Raw genomic sequence first — 19,891 nt, forward strand, 5'->3', positions numbered from 1 at the left:
AACCTTTCTCGTCAAAAAAAAAATATCCTGGAACATTTGGAAATTAAGATGTAATAAAATCATCAAAAAAGAAAAAAAAAACAGTTGGATAATGGACTATCTGGTTCCCATTATCCAACTGGTTCCCATCAGGTTCGGAATAAACATAACCATATATGTGTTATTTGATATATGTGATTCTTCTATTGGATTAACTTTTATGATTGTATTTTCTATTAAAAAATATTGCATATTCTATTAATAATGTTAGGTTAGAAAAAATTTCTGGTGAAAGATGGTCTAAAGAAAAACAGAGCTTCTCTATATAACTTTTATTTCTGGTATCCAAATAAGTTATTCGATATTGAAGTAGTATTTTGATTTCTGAAAATTAAAAGAGTAAAAAGTCAATTTGTCGATGTTATTTGAAAACAATTTTTCACTTTTTGCAAAGTAAAATGTTTTTGATGTTGATTTATGAGATTGATTTCTGCTTCCGGAGAAGTAGAAACAATTTTGCTTATGGTACCAAAACGCCCGATAAATTGAACCTCTTGGCACCATGGGTCGTTATACCGCCTTTGGGTTGAAATATCATCCCTTAAACCCTTACGTTCCCTCGTTAGTAGGCCCACTGCCACTCCCTCTAAAACACTACCAGGAGTTGCATAACTCGCTACGAACACTCAAATGAGGTTCCATCTCCACCACCTCCGCCACCGCCATTTCAAAACCCTCATCCGCCATTTCTCCACCAAATACAGTGGCAGAGTAATCCAAGAAACCTCAAATGGCAAAACATTTTCCGTAACAATAGAAACCCCAAACATCCAACGAGACATACGTGGTTACCCCATTCCTCGCCATGACCTAATTTGCAAAATCACCAAAATCCTTCAATCATCATCACCAGCAATCTCCCCTTCTTCCAAACTAATCACTGATCCATTTCTTCAAGTCTCAGATTATCTCCAAACCTTAAACCTAACCTTAACTCCATCTGAAGCAAGTGAGATTTTAAAATCACTCAAAACCCCTCAAAAAGCATTGGAATTCTTTAAGTTTTGTTCTGATGAAATCCCTGGGTTCAAACATGATTGTTTTACTTATAATCGGATTCTTACGATCTTATCGAAGTCGAATTCGATGGAAATTGTGAAGGCAGTTGTGGATGAGATGGAGAAATGTGGGATTAAAGGGAATATATCTACTGTTAATATATTGATTGGGATTTTTGATGGGGTTTTGGAATTGGAGAAATGTGTTGGATTGGTTAAGAAATGGGGGTTATTGTTTAATTGTTATACTTATAAATGTTTACTTCAAGCTTATTTGAGGTGTAATGAGGTTTCGAAGGCTTTTCATATTTATATTGAAATGAGAAGGAAAGGTTATGTTCTGGATATCTTTGCTTATAATATGCTATTGGATGCGCTTGCGAAAGATGATAAGGTTCGATTCTTACATTTTTGTTTCTTTTGTATGTGTTGATTTAGACTGCTTATTTGGTTATTGAAGTGAAATATTAGGTAGGTTTATATATTGGGGCGGGTTGTTTGGGATTGGTTGTATGAACTAAAAACTGTGGCCGCTAATGTTCTGATAGGGGTTGGGTAATGTGATTCTTAGATTTCATGTTTCTAGGTTATCACAATGTGCAGAATTGTAATCACTATGTCAAGGTCTAGTGTGGATTAAGCTGATAATTGGTCAAGAAATTGGGCATTGAATTTGTTAAAATGATTGAGGGTGCCAAGCATACAGTTATGAACCTAATACATACATCAAAATTGCTTCCTTGAGTGTTATGATTCTAGCTCATTTTGATGTATATATGATAGACTTCAGCTACTATATCAAGTTTTGGTGTGGATTAAGGCATTAAGCTGATAATAGTTCAAGGTAGTGGGCATTATATGATTGGATGTTTGAGGGTGCCAGGCATACAGTTAGGAAAATAAGCATCTTGTCGAACATATGGTAGAGTTGATTTTATTATGTTAAGTTTTAGTATGGACTGAGCTGATAATAGTTCAAGGGAGTGAGCATTGAAATTGTTCAGATGATTGAGGGTGCCAAACATATGGTATAGAATCTGATAAGCATCTTTTGATATCACGTTACTAGTCTAATTGATGACATTTTGCTATGTTATGATTACCTTGCCTTTTATACAATAATTGGGTCTGGATGCAAATATTCATTTTTTTTCTTTCATACAAGCTGACTTGAAGCAGTTTTACAGGCTGAGCAGGCATCTAAAGTTTTTGCAGACATGAAGCGGAAGCACTGTGAGCCCGATGGGTATACATACACAATTATGATCAGGATGAATGGAAAGATTGGGAAAGCAGAGGAATGTTTGTCTCTCTTTCAAGATATGGTAACCAAGGGATGTTCCCCCAATCTGATTGCTTATAATACCATGATCCAAGCACTTGCAAGGAACCATATGGTTGATAAAATGGTTTTTCTTTTCTCTAAAATGGTTGAAAAGGGTTGCCAGCCAAATGAATTCACGTACAGTGTTATTTTGGATGGTCTTGCTGCAGAAGGTCAACTTGTCAGATTAGATGAGGTTGTGGAAATGTCTAAGAAATACATGCACAAAGGTATTTATTCTTATTTAGTGAAGACGCTGAGTAAATCTGGTCATGCAAGTGAAGCTCATAGGCTTTTTTGTAATATGTGGAATTCTAATGATGGGGGTGATAGGGATGCTTATATGTCTATGCTGGAGAGTCTATGTCATTCAGGCAAAACTGCAGAAGCTCTTGACCTTCTCAATAAAATTCATGAAAAAGGAATCATGATTGATACAGTCATGTATAACATGGTATTCTCTGCTCTTGGCAAGTTGAAGCAGATTTCTCAAATTCACGATCTTTATGAGCATATGAAGATAAACGGCCCTTCCCCAGACATATTCACCTATAATATTCTTCTTGCTGGTTATGGTAGAGCTGGCGGAGTTGATGACGCAGTTAAACTATTTGAAGAGATGGAGAATGGCGATTGTCGACCAGATATCATTACTTACAATTCTTTGATCAATTGTCTTGGCAAAAATGGTGACCTCGATGAAGCCCACATGAAATTCAAGGAGATGCAAGAGAAGGGTTTGAATCCTGATGTTGTAACTTACAGTACTCTCATCGAGTGCTTTGGGAAAAAGAATAGGGTTGAAATGGCTCTCACTTTGTTTCATGAGATGCTTGCAGAAAGTTGTTACCCTAACATTGTGACATATAATATCTTACTCGACTGTCTTGAGAAGTGTGGCAAAAGATCAGAAGCACTTGAGCTGTATGCTAAGCTGAAACAGCAAGGACTAACTCCAGATACTATTACGTACGCTGTTCTTGACCGTTTGCAAAGTAAATCACATAAAACTGTAAGAATACGAAGGCAGAGTCCTATTTCAGGATGGGTTTTTTGCCCTATAGGCTGAGTTGTAGCTTTGTGGCGCGTGAATTGACTACCTCGACCACTAACGAGGGTCTAGAAATGGAAATTGACAAGCTTGGATAACCCTTGGAGAGAAACCAAGATCAGCTTCCAGTGTGTTCTCCTAATATCCGCCCATCGCCCGTTTTCATGCGCCAAGAAGCTGAAAAATAATCGAAGGTGGAGCCTGAAGTTTTGGATTCTTGCTCCGTGCAGCTACAAAAATCAACATCTGCATCTATTTACTGGTCTGGTAGTTGTTTGCAAACCCATGATAATCATAACTGAGCTGGAATACCAGGTATGCAAGCACTACAACCTTTGTTACTCCAAGCAATTTTGAGAAATATTTAATTTTTGCTGAAATTTGTAGTTTATGAAATGTAAAAATTCATAGGGAACTAGGGTTTCCATTCTATAACAACCATTCTTTCAGCAAAGATCTTGATGGAATAATGTCATTCTTATATTTCAAAAAGTGTCCCAACTCCTAAGGGGGTGTACGTTGACAACGGAAATCTAGGGTCTAACTCTTTCTGTGCAGGCTTTGATGTTGTTCTCCTATTTTAAACATAATTTGATGTCTGAAATTTTTAATGCATTTTGTTTAGTTCTTTAGTTTGAGATGGGCTTAGTTGTCACCAGATCACACAATACTACAGAAGCGTTTTAACTTCTTATAGGTAAAAAACTTGAAAATATTTAAAAAATCAATATAGAGATTTTTAATGGAAACAGAAGGCAGTTCAGATATCACTGGTTTTAGTTCTATATTTTTGTGACTGTAATCTAGGGTTAATCCTCCACTTGGAACAATCTGGTTTTAATCGGGTACAAATATTTCAAGTAGTTCATGATGGTTCTCATAGTCAGATTTTTAAAATTTAGGGATCTGTTTCAGTCATTATGAACTTTGTTTAGGCTGTATCGTTTAGAGTTCAAAAATATTTGCTTCTATTAGCTCCAATTTGGTTTTACTCGTGTACAAATATTTCAAGTTGTAAACAGTTGTTCAGGATGATTCTCATAATCAAATTTTTAAAATTAGCGATCTGTTTCAGTCATTATCAACTGGGTTCAAGATTATTTGCTTCTATTGGCTCCAATTTTGTTTGAGTTGTATCGTTTAGTTCCGTGTTGTCGAAAAAGAACAACTTGTTTAGGAAACAAAAGAAATTGAGTGTTAGCCGAAGGGATAGTTGGTTATTTTAATACATGGTTGGCATGAAAACAAGAGACAGGTGATGGAAATCACCATGTCCGGAAACTCACCAGGGGAGCTCTCACAAATGATGAAAATCTGAAAAGAAAGAGTTTCAACATTGCTTCCAGATGCGGATCATTTGGTTTGGCATTGTAATTACAGTCAAGTAATCTGCAGCTGGTTAGGAGGTATATTTTGTTTCCTGAACCCAAGTCTTTTGGTGATGTATTGACTCTTAGTAAGCATAAAAGTTTAGTGGTGCATGAGTTGTGGATGATTGCTGCCTTTAAGACTATGGTAGAGCTGTGATTTTTGAGGAACAATTTTTCTTTTTTTTTTTTGGAAGGATTTCTTGTAATAGTGATAATACTAGAAATAGAATTTTACAATTTTAAACATGATTGTGAAATCCGTCTTGGAGGTGAATTGTAGAACCCTGCCTATGATTTACATATTCTGAAGACTTTCGATATAGCATGCAGAAAGGTGAAGACTGTCAGAGCTGGGGAATGTTTCTTTAGTCTTCCAAAGGAGTTCACCACTTTGTTGTGCTTGTGTTGTGATGGTGCCTCCAGGGGTAACCTTGGTTTGGCAGGTTATATTTCTTAGTAAGGAATCATATGGGTGACTTTTTAACAGCCGAGTCTGGTGGTCTTGGTATGGCTGCTAACTTTGTAGCTGAGGTTATGGCTAGTACCTGTGCCTTAAAGTGGGCAAACCAGAAGTACAGAGATGTCATCCAGACTGATTCAGAGGTTTCCATCCTTGCATTTAAGAAAAACAAGCTTCCATGGATTTTTTGGACAAGATGGAGTAGATTTGCAGTCATCTTCAGTCCATTCACCTTAAACATTCACTTCAAGAGAAGTAAACTTATCGGCTGATTCTTTTTGCCAAAAGGAGACTGTCCTTGAGTAGAGGTCAAGTTTTGGTTTCCAATTCTAGGCCTAGGAATTTGTCTAGGGTTGAATTTCCCAATTTTGCATATTTTAGATTTTCTTGAGTTTTCTTATAAAAAAAAAGATTTTCTTGAGTGTGTTTAGGGGCCTGTTAGTTGGTCCTTGGATGGTCAATCCTCTTTGTAAGTGACTGGTTTTTGCTTATCTATGAATTCGTGGTTATGTTTAGGACGAACTTTTCCTTCTTTTTTTTTTCCCGAAGCATAGACAGAACTTTTTGGTATCAAATTTTGCACATTTGGTTAGTTTATTTTGCTGGGTTTGTTATTGTTGAAACTTCTTTTCTGGGTTTATCCTTGAATTGCAGTGCTGGTACACTGGTATCTCAAAAGTTGGAAATAGAGAAAGAATTGAAGATATGCTCATTTGGTTCAATAGCTGGTTTCAGAAACTGCTACTTACCCGGAGTGTTTCTGAGGCTGTTGGCGCCAAACCAACCTTGCCTGTCTGGTCACCATGGGTTTTAAAGATGCAGTGAAAAGATCTGACGACACTCTAATGCTGGTTGAATATTCCTTCTGAATCCTGGCAGAGATGTCTTGCTTGGGGTGAGTAGTTCATGAAGGCACACTAAGGCTGCCAGGTATGACGGTTACTACTAGACGCAGTGGTCAAAACATCTGCCACCCTGATCTGAAATCTATCACCTTTCTTGTTCATCTTCTGTAATGTACAAGGTTCAACTGTGTTCTTCACTATTGTATGAAATTTGAGTACAAAGAAGAAAACTAGAAAAATCTTCAATGAACTTTAGCCCATTAAGTCACCTGATCTGGGCCCAACTTTGGGCCAATGACCATGACCTTGAAAAAGACATGAAAAACAGCAAACTTTCATTCTAGTCTTCTAGATTCCCAAGGTGTTGGCATCTAGACATTGATAGAGATTATGGATTATCCCATTTTCAGGATGAGATAAAACATAAGTACATTTATTAATCAAGGAATATGATTAATTCAGGAATATGATAAAATTCCTTTCCCTTTCATGGATGCTGTAATAATACCCTTCACACAAAACACATTGCCAAATATATGGAATCATTTTACTAGCATATTTCAGGTGACTTGAATTTTTTCCTTTGACCATGATTTAACATCCATCGAGTCGGGTGGTTCTGGTTTAATCACACTTGGGAGGTAATTAGAATAGGGGAAATTAGGGGAGACCCAAAAAAAATAATATTCTCATTCTCATGCCCACAATTAATTTTGTATACCATGACACCTATAATTATATGAAATTATTATATGAATCAATACATAACTGGTTATGCATACTATCTTTTCAGGCGTAACTCGTTACGCAGCCTAATTTTTCAGGGGTATAATTGGCAGCGCAACTTGGACATAACATATCTAAAAATCCGTGCCTTAGAATTTTACAAATTTTATATCGTTGGAAATCTTTTTAAAAGAGCTATGCAACGAGTACAAACAAGAATATCAAATTTTTGTTTTTAACGAAAAAATCGGAGGTGATCCTCATTTTAGGGAATTTTTTTGAAAACTTGATACTTAACCATTATGCAGTCACCAAAAACGATGCATAACACATTCTGCAGACGCATAACGAATTATGTAACCATTTTCTCCACTGCATAACAAATTATGCATTTGGATAACAAAATAATGCATCTATAACAAGTTATATTACCATTTTTTTGGTTGATTTTAGCCGTACATATAAAAAATTGATGCATAATGCAGTATGCATCCATATTTACGGATGCATATCAGGTTATGCATCTATTTTCTCGATGCATAATGCATTATGTAGCCATATTTTCGGACGCATAACAGGTTATGCAGGTTTTCTAGACCGCATAACAAGTTATGCAACAAATTTTGTAGATGCATAACAGGTTATGCATCCATTTTCACGAATGCATAACAGTTATGCAGACAGTTTCTCGACTGAATGACATGTTATGTAGTCATAACCACACCATCATCTTCTTTCATGTTTCATTAACTCCCACGCAAACCATTATCTTTCAGTTATTCGGGAGCTCTTGGTCAAAATCGTGTATTTACACCATCATCTTCTTTCATGTATTTACACCATCATCTGCAATTAAACCTTCTTCACAACTCATCCAGTATTGCTTACTCCAAACGATTCACGGCTGAGAGTTTCATAAAAATCTGAAATTCATTTCAAAATCTTCATTGAAAACAAGTTTTGATCATAACTCTATGATGACCAAACCGTGTTCTACAAACCCATTTAGGGATTTTTGCTGCTACCATTAATAACAGTAGTGAATTGAAATTGTAATGAAGAGAATCGGTAGTAAGAGGGTTCGTCGTTAATTCGAAGAAGAAGACGATTTGGTGCTGCTGTTGAGATCAATCGAATTTAGGCATGAATTTGTTCTCGAAATCAATCGAATCTCTCCCTTTTTCTGAGATCTAGGTATAGTGGAGAAGAAGAAGAAGAAGAAGAAGAAGAAGAAGAAGAAAAGACAGAAACAGAAACAGAATTTTATATATTTTGGATTTGAGAATAATTTTCTTCCAGAATTTGGGTGCGCGCCTGTAGTTTTGGGAGCGTGGGTTTCACAGTAGAAACATCAGGGAGAATGGGTCTCCTTGTAGTTTTCACATTAGAATATATATCTGGTGGTATCATTTCAACATACCCATGACTACGTCATCCTGGAATAATAAGCCCACTGTTTTGATTCTACTATTACCATTAAAGAATCCCCTGAACTGTAGTAGGATGCTTCTATAAAAGTAACATTATCTTCTTTTGGTTTTTATTCAACTTTGGTTATAGATTAGGAAAAATGGAATCAAATTGACTTGTCTTTGTTATTGTTTCATGAGAGCGTCAATGGATCAGTTCTTGTTCCACCCCATAATCATACGGAAAAAAGGAAATTGGTCTTTAAATTTTGATGTTTGTGGCTCTTAAACTTGGTGGAATATGAAAAAAATTCAGATATAGTAGAAATCGGAATGTGATTTTTTTTTGATTCCTGCATAATTCTTAGGTGCTTAAAATATTTGGAAATCGGAATTTTATGTTATTAAAGAATCATTTAGTTTTTGATCCGTGCAGTTTTGAATTTTATTAGAGTTTTGAGATTTTGGGTTTAGCAGCGTCGTGTGTTTTTAACTGTTCACTTCTCTAGTGTACTCATTATCAGTCCGGAAGATCTTTGCTCAAATGTGTCTAGATAAGAACATGCAGGACCGTAGGCAATCTCAACTTATAAATTTTTTGAAGAGCGCTAGTTATATTTTGTTGGTACTTCCAAATCAAACCTTTGTACTTTTTCAAAGTAATCATAAGATTAATAATAATCCCAGATTGCACAAATAGATTTCAAGGATTTTTCATATATGAGATTAGGATTGCAATACTAATCCCCAATTAGTGGTGGTTTGGATGCCTATACAAAAAATACGCCTATAAATACATACAAAAAATTTAAGCCAATACCATCTTACAATTTATATTACTTCAAGATATTAAGTTAAAGATAAATCAGAGCGTAGACACCAATATTCAACAATGTCATGGCACTAGAATAGCATCCACTTGATTCAAGATATTTAGAGACAAAACTGAAAATCAGTTCACGTTCTAGCTAGGCATTTGAGTAGCCAATTCATGTATTGGTAATCAATCCAAAACCTACAAAAAACACACATAATTCAACTAGTCTCAAGTGTGTTTCAAAGACAATGACATAATCTCTACTTATTTTTTCCTCATGTAGATATGTGTTAAGCATGCAGCCTTCCTTGTTGACCTAATCTCATATTTTGTATATCATTCTAGAGACAAATCAACACATAATCCAATGGTCCTAAAATCTCATTTTTGAGAAAAAAAATCATCAATAAATGAATCATCTCAGTCAAGTGAAGTATTGGCCTGTTCTCGTGAGAATGACTTTGTGAATCAAAATTAGATAAGCTAACAAACAGATGATCCAATTTTAAAACAAAAAACAAAAGATAAGAGTCTCAACCAACTTGGACTAAAGAAGAGAGTTCCTCAACGAAACCCTAATCCCTTCACTTTTCTTCCTCTACTTGTTAAAGCATATCTAAAGCGGGTCCCACTTGCTAATTCTTTTTTTTAATTTAACAATTTTTTTTTTTAAATATTTTCATTCTTTCTTTTGCTTTATGCTTTATTTTTTAAAAAATTGAGATATTTCACGGATTTCAGTGCCAAGGCAATAGAAAGATTTTTGGTCCCATCTAACTAAGTATTTCAGTGCCAAGGCAATAGAAAGATTTGGTCCCATCTAACTAAGTCATGAAATTAAGAAAATAGTTGACATTAATGGAGGAAAAATAAATGATCGGAATATTTTCAAGTAGTGGCGGAATCAGAAATCTAGACAGAGAGGCGCATAAAGAAATGGAAAATTCATACGAAAGTTTGAAAGAATTCTACCGTGAAAGTAAGATTCGATAAGTCTATAAGTGAGAAAATCATTTGACAAGTGAGGCAAATGACCTCAGTTTCTCCTATCTGACTATGCCCGAATTTCAAACACACCAAGTGTGCATGCAGCGCCAGGTACTTTTAAATCAGAATTGTAATGCAAACCATAGTCCATATATACACCATGTAGGTGCTATTGCATTTTGTAGACTGAAGAGGCAATGTTGTACGTTTTTCTTTAGAATTACAAATGCCTAACACAGTGTTAATTGATGGAGGTAGAGTGACTAAATGGTAGGATAGGATCTGAGTGTAAGGACAAGAGTACCTTCTCAGGAAATCTTTGTATGCAATTTAAAACACAAAATTGGATGGATTTTAATTAACCATCAAATCTCTAAAGTGTTTTTCTAGGGACCATCCTAGACCCAACACTTTTCTATACACAGACACCAGGTGATCATTCTAAGTTCTTGGTCCACACTAAAAAAATATGATAAGTTTCAGTGATATTTTGAGTACCTAAGAGAAACAGCAGTGCCTTATAATAGAAATTTCTAAAATGATACTAAAACCTATTGCTTTTTGTTCTTCATGTGATCCGAACCTTCTGCTTGTCGGATCCGGTGGCATATGAATTCCGGTCGTTCTACATACAGTTCTTTTACGTGGTTTGATGTAGGTTGTAATGTGATTGATTATTGGACTCCATATTTTAGAATCAATGGTCGAGATATCATTCCAAATTTCCCACACTGCCCAAAGAATAACTGTGAATATTGGTTAAATTGCATGATTGAACTCGCGTATGAAAGGTGCAAAACCGCACAAAACACCAACACGGACACCAGACCACTGTCAAAGAGCAAAACTGTCACGTAAATATACTCATTGTGCATTACATGTGACAAAATGTCAAAATCCAAATCAAATATTTAAGAAATACATAAAAATAAATAAACACCAGCAGTCAGATAGACAACAATCCATTTAGCCACATACACATACAATTTTTATATATTAATTAGGTATTATCCCATTTATTTAAATGGGTGTGCTTGTTTCTGAAGTCTTGTAAATTTGTTATATATAAAAAATATATTTTTCTTTTTATAAGTTAAAACTAGAAAGGGGGTACTACTGGTGTGATGGTGTCCCATCAAGTGTTGTTGTACTGCTCATTTTACTTTGCTAGCTTATCAAGCAACCCACCCTTATTAGAGAATTCGTTCATCTCTCTATCTCTCGCTCTCTCTTTTCTCTGCAATCTCATGGCAAAAGAATCATGATTTCATCCCCCTCTCCAACTCAAAACCCATGTGAGTTCTTATCTCTTTTTCCACATTTCATTTTTAGGCTCTCTTTTTCTCTCTAGCTAGACACAAAAACAACTTAATTACTATAACACAAACAAGTAAAATGTTTTCTTTCATTCTTTGTGTAATACTCAACTTCCTGTGAATATCAACTTTTTCTCTTTTCTCCTTATTTTGATGTATATAACATCATCACATACCGAAATGCTATCTATATATTAGAAGAGAAAACTAAAAGACAAGTTAGACATGATTTTCTTTTTGTTTCTCATAAGTTCATATTCATGTGCGGAGCCTTGCATGGACAACTTTCCCCACTTACCAACCGATTCCCTAAACCATATTTTCAAACCCATTCTTAAACTTACTGCCACTGTTCATGTACACCTCTCTTTTCGTGGCAGAAACCGTGTTTTGCTGTTATTGTATGTATTTTGATGTATATATCATAAACTTAATTAAATGGATATTATATACTACTATATCTTGATAATCTTTATGAACTGTTTTCTACTAAATAAATGTTAATAAAGGAGAGGGGTGGTGTTTGATGATGTTGCCTTTGAATGTCTGTCTATAAGGTCACACAAACTAATACACCCCCCAGATAAACCTCATGCATGTTGCTGTGTGAAGACAGTTTCTATTTGCTTTTGCTTTCCTAGTCAAGTATTTTCATTTTTAATTTAAAAACAAAGCTATGGGTTCCTTTAAAGGTGTGGGGGGTGTGCTAGAGGCACCACTCCTACTATATTACCTTTATCTTTTTGCATGCTATTAGGCTTCTTCTCTTCTCCCTTCAGTTAAAGTAGTATTAGAGAGGGAAATCTGGTGTGTGTTTTTTGTCATGGTTAAAGATATTATGCTCTTCTTATAGCTCATCAATCTCTTCCTTCACAGTTTCTTCTTTTCTTTTCTTCTCTCCCTCTCACTCTTTCTCCCACCACCCCACCCCCCACGCACACACAACAACAACAACACCTCTTTCAGTTCTTTTCCATCCTGTCTTCTTATTAGCTGCTAGAGAGGGTGAAGATTTTGATCTTTTTTTTTTGTTGTTGTTTCCTATGTAACTTCAAACCTATATTTGACACCCTAGGTTAGTAATTAATTGATTGCTTATGTTCAATAGTATTCTTCTTCCTGTGTTGCTGTATTTTCCTTCTTATATGTACTAACTTTTCATTTTCATTTCTTCATATCAGAATTCAGATAATTGGGGGTATTTTTCTTCTCGCGTAATTGAAAGCGATCGCCATGCATATATACAGGTGAAAATCAGTAGTTTCAAGCAGATCAAGAGAAGAACATGACGAAGAAGTGATCAGTTTGAACGTTCCAAACCTATAAGAAAAGATTGATTTATGGTATTAGTAGTACTAGTATATTTGAAAGGATTAAGAAGAAATATATCCATATATATATAGGGAACTATAGAGCGTTATAACTAAGGCTGTATGCCAACAACTACTTAGCCATAAGTAGTACAGTAAGCAATGAATAAGAATCAAATCGTACTACATGCTGCAACAGTAGCTGGTTCTTCTTCTTTTAGTAGCTCTGATCTTATTGATGCAAAACTTGAAGAGCATCAATTGTGTGGAACCCAACAGTGCCCTGGTTGTGGACATAAACTCGAACGAAAACCGGTAAGTATACACATCCGCTGATCCGCATAAACATGAGTTCAGTTACAGTAAGATTATTCTTGGCGTCAACTGTAAGCTTGCTTGCAAAAGCAATTCTTTTTTATGTAATCTAATTATGATGTTATTGGTGTTTGGCAAATAGGACTGGTTAGGTCTACCAGCAGGAGTGAAATTTGATCCAACAGATCAAGAATTGATTGAACATCTTGAAGCTAAAGTCCAAGCTCAAAACTCTAAATCTCATCCTTTGATTGATGAGTTTATCCCAACCATTGAAGGTGAAGATGGGATTTGCTACACTCACCCCGAAAAACTTCCAGGTTAAATCTTTCTTCCTCTTTTTCTGTGGCTTACGACAATATAACCCGGGTTTAAGCTGTCATCTGTAGAAAATATGCGATGGTTGGCAATTCTTAAGTTTGTTACACCTAAATAGCCTAACTTTGAATTTTGGTGCAATGCTTATGTAACTTACTTGTTAGTTTCGTCTAGGTGTGACAAGAGATGGTTTGAGTAAGCATTTCTTTCATAGACCTTCAAAAGCTTACACAACTGGAACAAGAAAAAGAAGAAAAATTCAAACCGAATGTGATCTACAAGGCGGTGAGACTAGATGGCACAAGACAGGGAAAACTAGACCTGTAATGGTAAATGGAAAACAAAAAGGTTGCAAGAAAATACTAGTTCTCTACACAAACTTTGGGAAACATCGAAAACCGGAGAAAACGAATTGGGTTATGCATCAGTACCATTTAGGTCAATTAGAAGAAGAGAAAGAAGGTGAGCTTGTTGTATCAAAGATATTTTACCAGACTCAACCTAGACAATGTAATTGGACGGATCGTGCAAGTGCGTCAATTGGCGAAGGAAGTACTGAACCTAGTAGTAGAAGAGAGAGTGGTAGTGGCAGTTGTTCTTCTTCTAAAGATATTGGTAATAATCAAAGGGATGATCAGTTGTCTGGTGGTGGAAATACTACTGGAATTTCAAGTTATAGTGCTATCGATATTCAACAACTGAAGTCCGATCATTTCAGCTTTGTTCCGTTTCGGAAAAGCTTTGATGAGGTAAATATATATATTCTTGTTTTCAGACATGTTATGTTTTGTTATTCAAGTTTTAAAACATGTTCTTATGGATCGATGCATATTATAAGGTGGGACTAATGGAAGAAGTTTCAATGGCAAGAGATCAAGCCTCGTCGAGACACACTCTTGATGAGCATGAAGAGATAAGCGATCACCAAATAAGACAACAACAGCATCACTTGGCTCATGAAGTCCAGCAACAACAACAGCAGCAGCAGCATCGACAGCTTCAGGTTGCAACATCAGCATTTCATGTCAGCAGGCCTACACACCCTATCTCTACTATAATTTCTCCACCGAACCTTCATCATACGTCCATTAATGTACTGGATGAAGATTCTTATCGAATACTACTCCAAAATGAAAAGTTCCAGGTACATACATATACAAGGAGTTATAGTTCATAGATGTAATCATTCTTTGTATCATACATGTGAATAACAATGAAAACATGCAGCAGCAACAACAGCAACAACAACAACAACAGCATCATCATAAACTCGGTAGAAGCTCTGGTTCTGGTTTGGAGGAAATGTTGATACGTTGCACGAATTCATCGTCTTCGGACATTAAAGAAGTAAGTGTCAATTTTGTTTTCATTTTCCTTCCTAAAATCTACAAAAATATCATTTGCCTTCTTATTTTTAATTTGAAAGAAGAAGTTAAAAAAAAAAAAAAAAAAAACAGCATTTTAATTATGATTATCAACTGATTAATAAATCGAAAATGGTTCTTGTTTTTAACATTTTCTTCAAACTGATACGGTCGAAAACGTAGACATGAAAATGATGGATTTAGATGAGAAGATTATTAGTTTGTTTCTTAACCAATAATAAATACTTAGTTTTTCTTTTCTTTTTATAACTAGATTTTGTCTTTTGCTCAACATAACAACAAGCAAAGTAAGAAACCTAGAGAAGCCCATAATTCAAGTGCTAAAACTGAATATGAATACAGAGATATAAAGAGAGAGTAGGAAACAAGAAAATGAAGGTGTATACACATAATCTGTATTGTGGGCTGATTTCCTCTTTAGACTAGCTAGCTAGTTAGCTTATAATGGAAAAAGAATGAGTTTTGAATAAAAGATAAAGGAAAAAGGAAATAAAAGAAGATGAAGAAGGAATAGAATAGAAAAGCTTTACTTGGCATTATATATAACCTCCTCTTATAACAATTTAAAAGAGCAAAAGAAAAGAAGGAAAAAAAAAAAAGAGAGAAGAAGATCATCTTCAAATCAAACTAACACTAATGGGTTTTGAAATAAAGGAAAATAAAATAAAGAGAGATTATAGCTTTTGTCATGTGTATATTGTTTTGTAACCATAAAACAAAGAAGACTAAAGACTAGACCATGCATGAAAGAAATAACCTTGCTATCCTCAATGTAAACCACAAGGTTTGAATCGAGTGCGTGGCGCAACCTACTCCCCTTGCGGTTTGCTTGAGGGCGCAGTAACCTGAAATTTTGTACCATCTCAAAACTCAACCATGCATTTAATTAGATCAGAGCTTGGTTGAGGTGACACTTTTATAGTTGTTTCTTTTTTTAATTTGGGGTGGTACCAATAGCTATAGCACAAGCAAAATTGACAGCCCAAGTAGGATCTTCTGGTTTCGAACAGAGAAAACTAAAATAGGTTACTGTCTATCTTAAGAAAACAGCATCATCATTCATCAGTACAAGCATGTGCCTTATCTTTTCAACTTGACAAATAGTAGTAAGTATACAGTACATGAGTGTAAACCCTAATCATAAATAACTAGGATCCTAGTCCTAATTAATTAACAGAAACTTTTTGTCCTAATTTTGTTGTATATTTATTGCTGTTATATAGCAGGAGTCATCCATCCCAAACCCACAAGACGCAGAATGGTTAAAGTACTCCTTCAGCTGGGCTGACCCTGACAACCAGGATCATCATGGGTAGGAGCAAAACACACACATTAAAGTATAATATATTTCTATACCATATTTTCGAAAACCCAAACAGAGACACTATCATGATATCATGAACATCATGATGATAAGATCAGTACTTGAAACCCTATATACCTTGTTCTCACTCTCTTTATTAACAACTAGAAGAAGAAGAAGCAAAGAGTACATGGATGGTGGGGTTTATATACTTTTTCCCTTTCATTTTTTTTTTTCCTTCTTCTAGGTTTTTGGTTTTGGACGATAAGTTGGTTTCATACTAGTAGTTCTCAAACTAAACTAACTGCATGTAAAAAATAAATCATGTTGGAATTCGGAAAGAACAAAAAAGAAGAGAAAAAGGAAAAGGCTGATGTTGCTGACAATATAGAAGGTCTAAAGCAAGAAATCTCATTGAATGCATGAAAGTGAAATCCCCATACTCACTTTTATTAACCAATATTATTATTTGTTAATTATTGATTTATATTTATTTTAACTAAAAATCAAAATTCAATGTTTTTGTTTGGTGAGCTCTTGGTGTTTGGGGTTTCAATGTTTACTTGTAATTCTTTATATAGCATAAATTACTTGGATAATTTTTGTTTTGGGGGCTTAAAAATCTTCTTTACAAGCCCCTGGTTTGAGTTATAGTATGCGTCATGCTGAATTTTTATACTTGCACTGCTAGTCTGCTACTACTTAGCTTACTTTCTTACCTTTGTGTGTCTTGTACTGAAATCATACTTCTTCTGCTGGTACTACTACTTGCTTAAAGCCTTGTTTGTGAAGCAAGCATGACCATCATGTCCCATTTAACTATTACTTTTTATTCTAGCTTTTCATTTCTTATATAATAAAAAAAGGTGCCATGGTCCTGAACTAGTATTACTGATAGAACCAAATGTAATGTACCATGATTCAATTCCCGTTGGCCATTGCACATACATGTAACTCATACATGTTCTTATAACCCTTCTTTTGTACTATGATGCTGGGGTATTGAGTTGTCCTACCAGCTCCAAACAGTTTCATTACTAAGTAAAAGAAAGCAGTGAAAGACGGTACATTGTACATTCACTCTCTCTTGCTTTATTCTATTCTAGATGCTTCCATGAATAAGCACTAACTAGCAGTAGTGAAAAAGAGAATACACATGAAAAAACAGTGATATGAGAGAATGGTGACTTCTTCTTTTTTTCATTACGTGCATGGCCATGTAGCTTTTTCCTTTTGTTGCCTCTCTAGATATATATTGGTGTGGGTAGCTGTTAACTGGGTAAGGTAGCTAGGAATTGAATGGAAAGAATATGGTGAACAGATTTTTCACGTAATTTCTAAAAGCAGGGCATATTTAATAAAGAGTGTCTATCTCTATCAACAAGAAATACAAGAGTAATCTTTTCTAACCTACTTTCACCTAAACTGCAGCTTATTATGAGAACCTTACTCCCTTTCTTTGCACTCGCTCACTGATGGTAATTTAGCTGGTTCAAAATCTGGATAGTCAATATTAGTAAAACTGGACCAAAATGATTTAAGTTTTAACAAAGATATTTGAGGTTAAGTTCAGCTTGCATCAATATAAATAGTGAATGGTGGTGTCTAGGAGTATATACCCCGTTCTTGTTACATTAAACAAGATCACTACTTAGTTTGTTATTCAAATCAACTCCAGTTAAAAATCTTGCTTCCATTTCATATGTCCATGCAAGTATAATCATTGACAACCTTTTCCAATTAGCAGATAAATAATATAAAGATTTTGTTAGTGGATTAACTTCAATAGGATCTATCATGGGAGAATAGAATAATCTCTTATGCGGGAGATTTTTGGATGCTCTTAAAAGTTGTGTTTGGATTTCATCAATATTTATAAAAACTACTATAACCTTAAAAGTTGATATTCGTTTTTTTCTCCTTTCTTCTTTCACTACTATTACTTTATGCATGGGGAGATTTTGGATGCTCTTCGACGATGTTGTTTAAACAGATTTTGTCCCACAAAGAAGTTGCACGAAGAATTGTACTGTGCATAGACAACACAAGTAAGTAATAGTAGTAGTGGTGGGGGAATCATTTAGAAGCCACTTATCCAAAGAAAGGAAGAAAGAAAGAATATCAGAACATGCGTGCACAAAACCCGAATTCCAACGTTTGGAAACAACAAGGTCAACTCTTCGTAGATTATAAAATTCCACTTGGAAGCTTGGCAAATATATTCAACTATTCTCATCCTTGCATAAAACCAGAGCTAAACATTGGGCAGGCAAGGCAAGCTCCCCTTAAGAGTGCAAAAATGTTAGGATCGGTACTTATTCGTTATTTGGAAATGGCGAGATATAAGAAGCAAGATCTCGCATTTACACCAACTGGAAGCTTGGTATTCTTGCACTAAGCTACATATTGTGAAGCATATGTATTGGGCAAGCTCTTCCTGTGAGTGCTTGTTCAACTTTAATAGGCTGTTGAGATACATATCTAGAAATTGTTTTTTTGACTTTTGTAAAAGAAAAAAAAGTCAGAAATCAGTTTGGATAAACAATTTTAAAACGACTTCCAGAAACAAAAAACTTAACTTTTTGTGAAGCAAAATGTTTTTGCTTCAGACTTCTGCTCCTAACTTCTACTTCTGAAAAAGCAGAAGTCAAAAGCGGATTTGCATCCAAACGCTCTGCAATTGTCTCTGTATACAAGGTCACTGCCAGATTGTTGGTCCTTGGTTTGGATTTATTAGCACAACGGAGACATAATCCTTCACAGCGTGGCCAGGGTTAGTCCCTAAAATCTTCATATCTGTATAAAACCCCTCCAGTTTTTCTTATTTTTTGGATTTACCGCACTCAATATTTAGTATTTAGTCCACCAAAATTTCTATATTTTTATAGTATTTTTCTGGCTCCGCCAGCTAGGTTAACTTGATAGTTCAGAGAAAGTGTTTCGGGTATAATAAGGCTTGAACCGAAGTCTAAATTTTGGCAAAGACTAAACACAACGTGCTCATCAAGAAGTTGGGTTGGGTCAATATTCCATATATCCAAAATCAGTGATTTCCTATTTTGAAAACACCAGTGCAGGAATTTAGACTTGGGGAAGGGTTTTCGCGGTTAGGTTGAAGTTGAACCGACTTGGAATCCTAAAATAGGGAGGACGAATTTCTGGAAGTTTTCGGCTATAGAACGCTGCCTAATATATGCCCAACTAGGTTTCCTAACCCAGCAACAACTCGGCCTTTGAACATCTATAAATACACCTAGTGCGTGCCCATTCTTTCATACTACACCTTCTGAAAAACTTTCGTTTGTTAGAAAACAATACAAGATGAAGGTTATTGCTGCATATTTGCTTGCAGTTTTGGGAGGAAACAAGGAACCAACTGCTGAAGATATCAAGGATATCTTAGGTTCCGTTGGTGCTGCTGATGACGCTGATGACAAGATTGACCTTCTTTCTCAAGTTCAAGGTAAAGACTTCACTGAACTTATTGCAATGGGAAGGGAGAAATTTGCTGTTTTTGGCGGTGGTGCACCTATGGTGGTCAATGCCGTAGGCGATGGTGGTGCTGGTGCTGCAGCTGAGCAGAAGAAAGAGGAAAAGGTGGAGGAGAAAGTTAAAGAAGAATCTGATGATGACATGCCTTTCAGTCTCTTCGACGAAGAATAAACGGTTAATATTATATGATGATGCCTTTCAGTTTCCAATGGTTTTGTTTTGGGTATATACAGTTTTAGTTTATTTTATTTTTAACACAGAGATGGAAACAGATATCTTTCAATGTCTTTGTTTTCCGTAATATGAATTCTTAAATTCCAGTTTTAGTTTATTTATTTTTTTAACACCAAGAGAGATGGTGTAATAAGTTTATCAATGAACAAACAGAATTTTTCAGAAACTTCGTTCATCCTCTGTTTTTCTGAG

General features: G+C 35.3%; 3 protein-coding genes across 12 annotated transcripts; all 3 read left to right on the forward strand.

The window, feature by feature from the left end:
- The first annotated feature begins 752 nt into the window (after positions 1-752).
- Positions 753-5,928, forward strand: LOC113319109 (pentatricopeptide repeat-containing protein At1g51965, mitochondrial-like). The gene is made up of 3 exons (XM_026567390.1): positions 753-1,431; positions 2,225-3,727; positions 5,897-5,928. Exons 1-2 carry the CDS (start codon positions 1,126-1,128, stop codon positions 3,428-3,430), a joined length of 1,512 nt encoding a protein of 503 aa, XP_026423175.1. The 5' UTR covers positions 753-1,125; the 3' UTR covers positions 3,431-3,727; positions 5,897-5,928.
- A 5,296-nt stretch (positions 5,929-11,224) lies between these two features.
- LOC113319141 (NAC domain-containing protein 75-like) lies at positions 11,225-16,581 on the forward strand. 10 transcript variants are annotated; one of them, XM_026567415.1, is made up of 7 exons: positions 11,225-11,321; positions 12,524-12,967; positions 13,110-13,287; positions 13,460-14,034; positions 14,124-14,429; positions 14,513-14,632; positions 15,894-16,581. In XM_026567415.1, exons 2-7 carry the CDS (start codon positions 12,815-12,817, stop codon positions 15,984-15,986), a joined length of 1,425 nt encoding a protein of 474 aa, XP_026423200.1. In that variant the 5' UTR covers positions 11,225-11,321; positions 12,524-12,814; the 3' UTR covers positions 15,987-16,581. The 10 variants fall into 10 exon arrangements, with proteins under 10 accessions (XP_026423200.1, XP_026423201.1, XP_026423205.1 ...); XM_026567416.1 differs by lacking the exon at positions 11,225-11,321 and adding an exon at positions 11,549-11,743; XM_026567420.1 differs by lacking the exon at positions 11,225-11,321 and adding an exon at positions 11,966-12,417 and having other exon boundaries at positions 15,897-16,581.
- A 1,638-nt stretch (positions 16,582-18,219) lies between these two features.
- On the forward strand, positions 18,220-19,865 carry LOC113318597 (60S acidic ribosomal protein P2A-like). The gene has a single exon (XM_026566782.1). The coding sequence runs from the start codon at positions 19,295-19,297 to the stop codon at positions 19,634-19,636; it is 342 nt and encodes a 113-aa protein (XP_026422567.1). The 5' UTR covers positions 18,220-19,294; the 3' UTR covers positions 19,637-19,865.
- Positions 19,866-19,891: the final 26 nt, after the last annotated feature.

This window comes from Papaver somniferum, chromosome 10, assembly GCF_003573695.1.
Source record: "Papaver somniferum cultivar HN1 chromosome 10, ASM357369v1, whole genome shotgun sequence".
In the NCBI taxonomy this organism is placed as follows: Eukaryota; Viridiplantae; Streptophyta; class Magnoliopsida; order Ranunculales; family Papaveraceae; genus Papaver; species Papaver somniferum.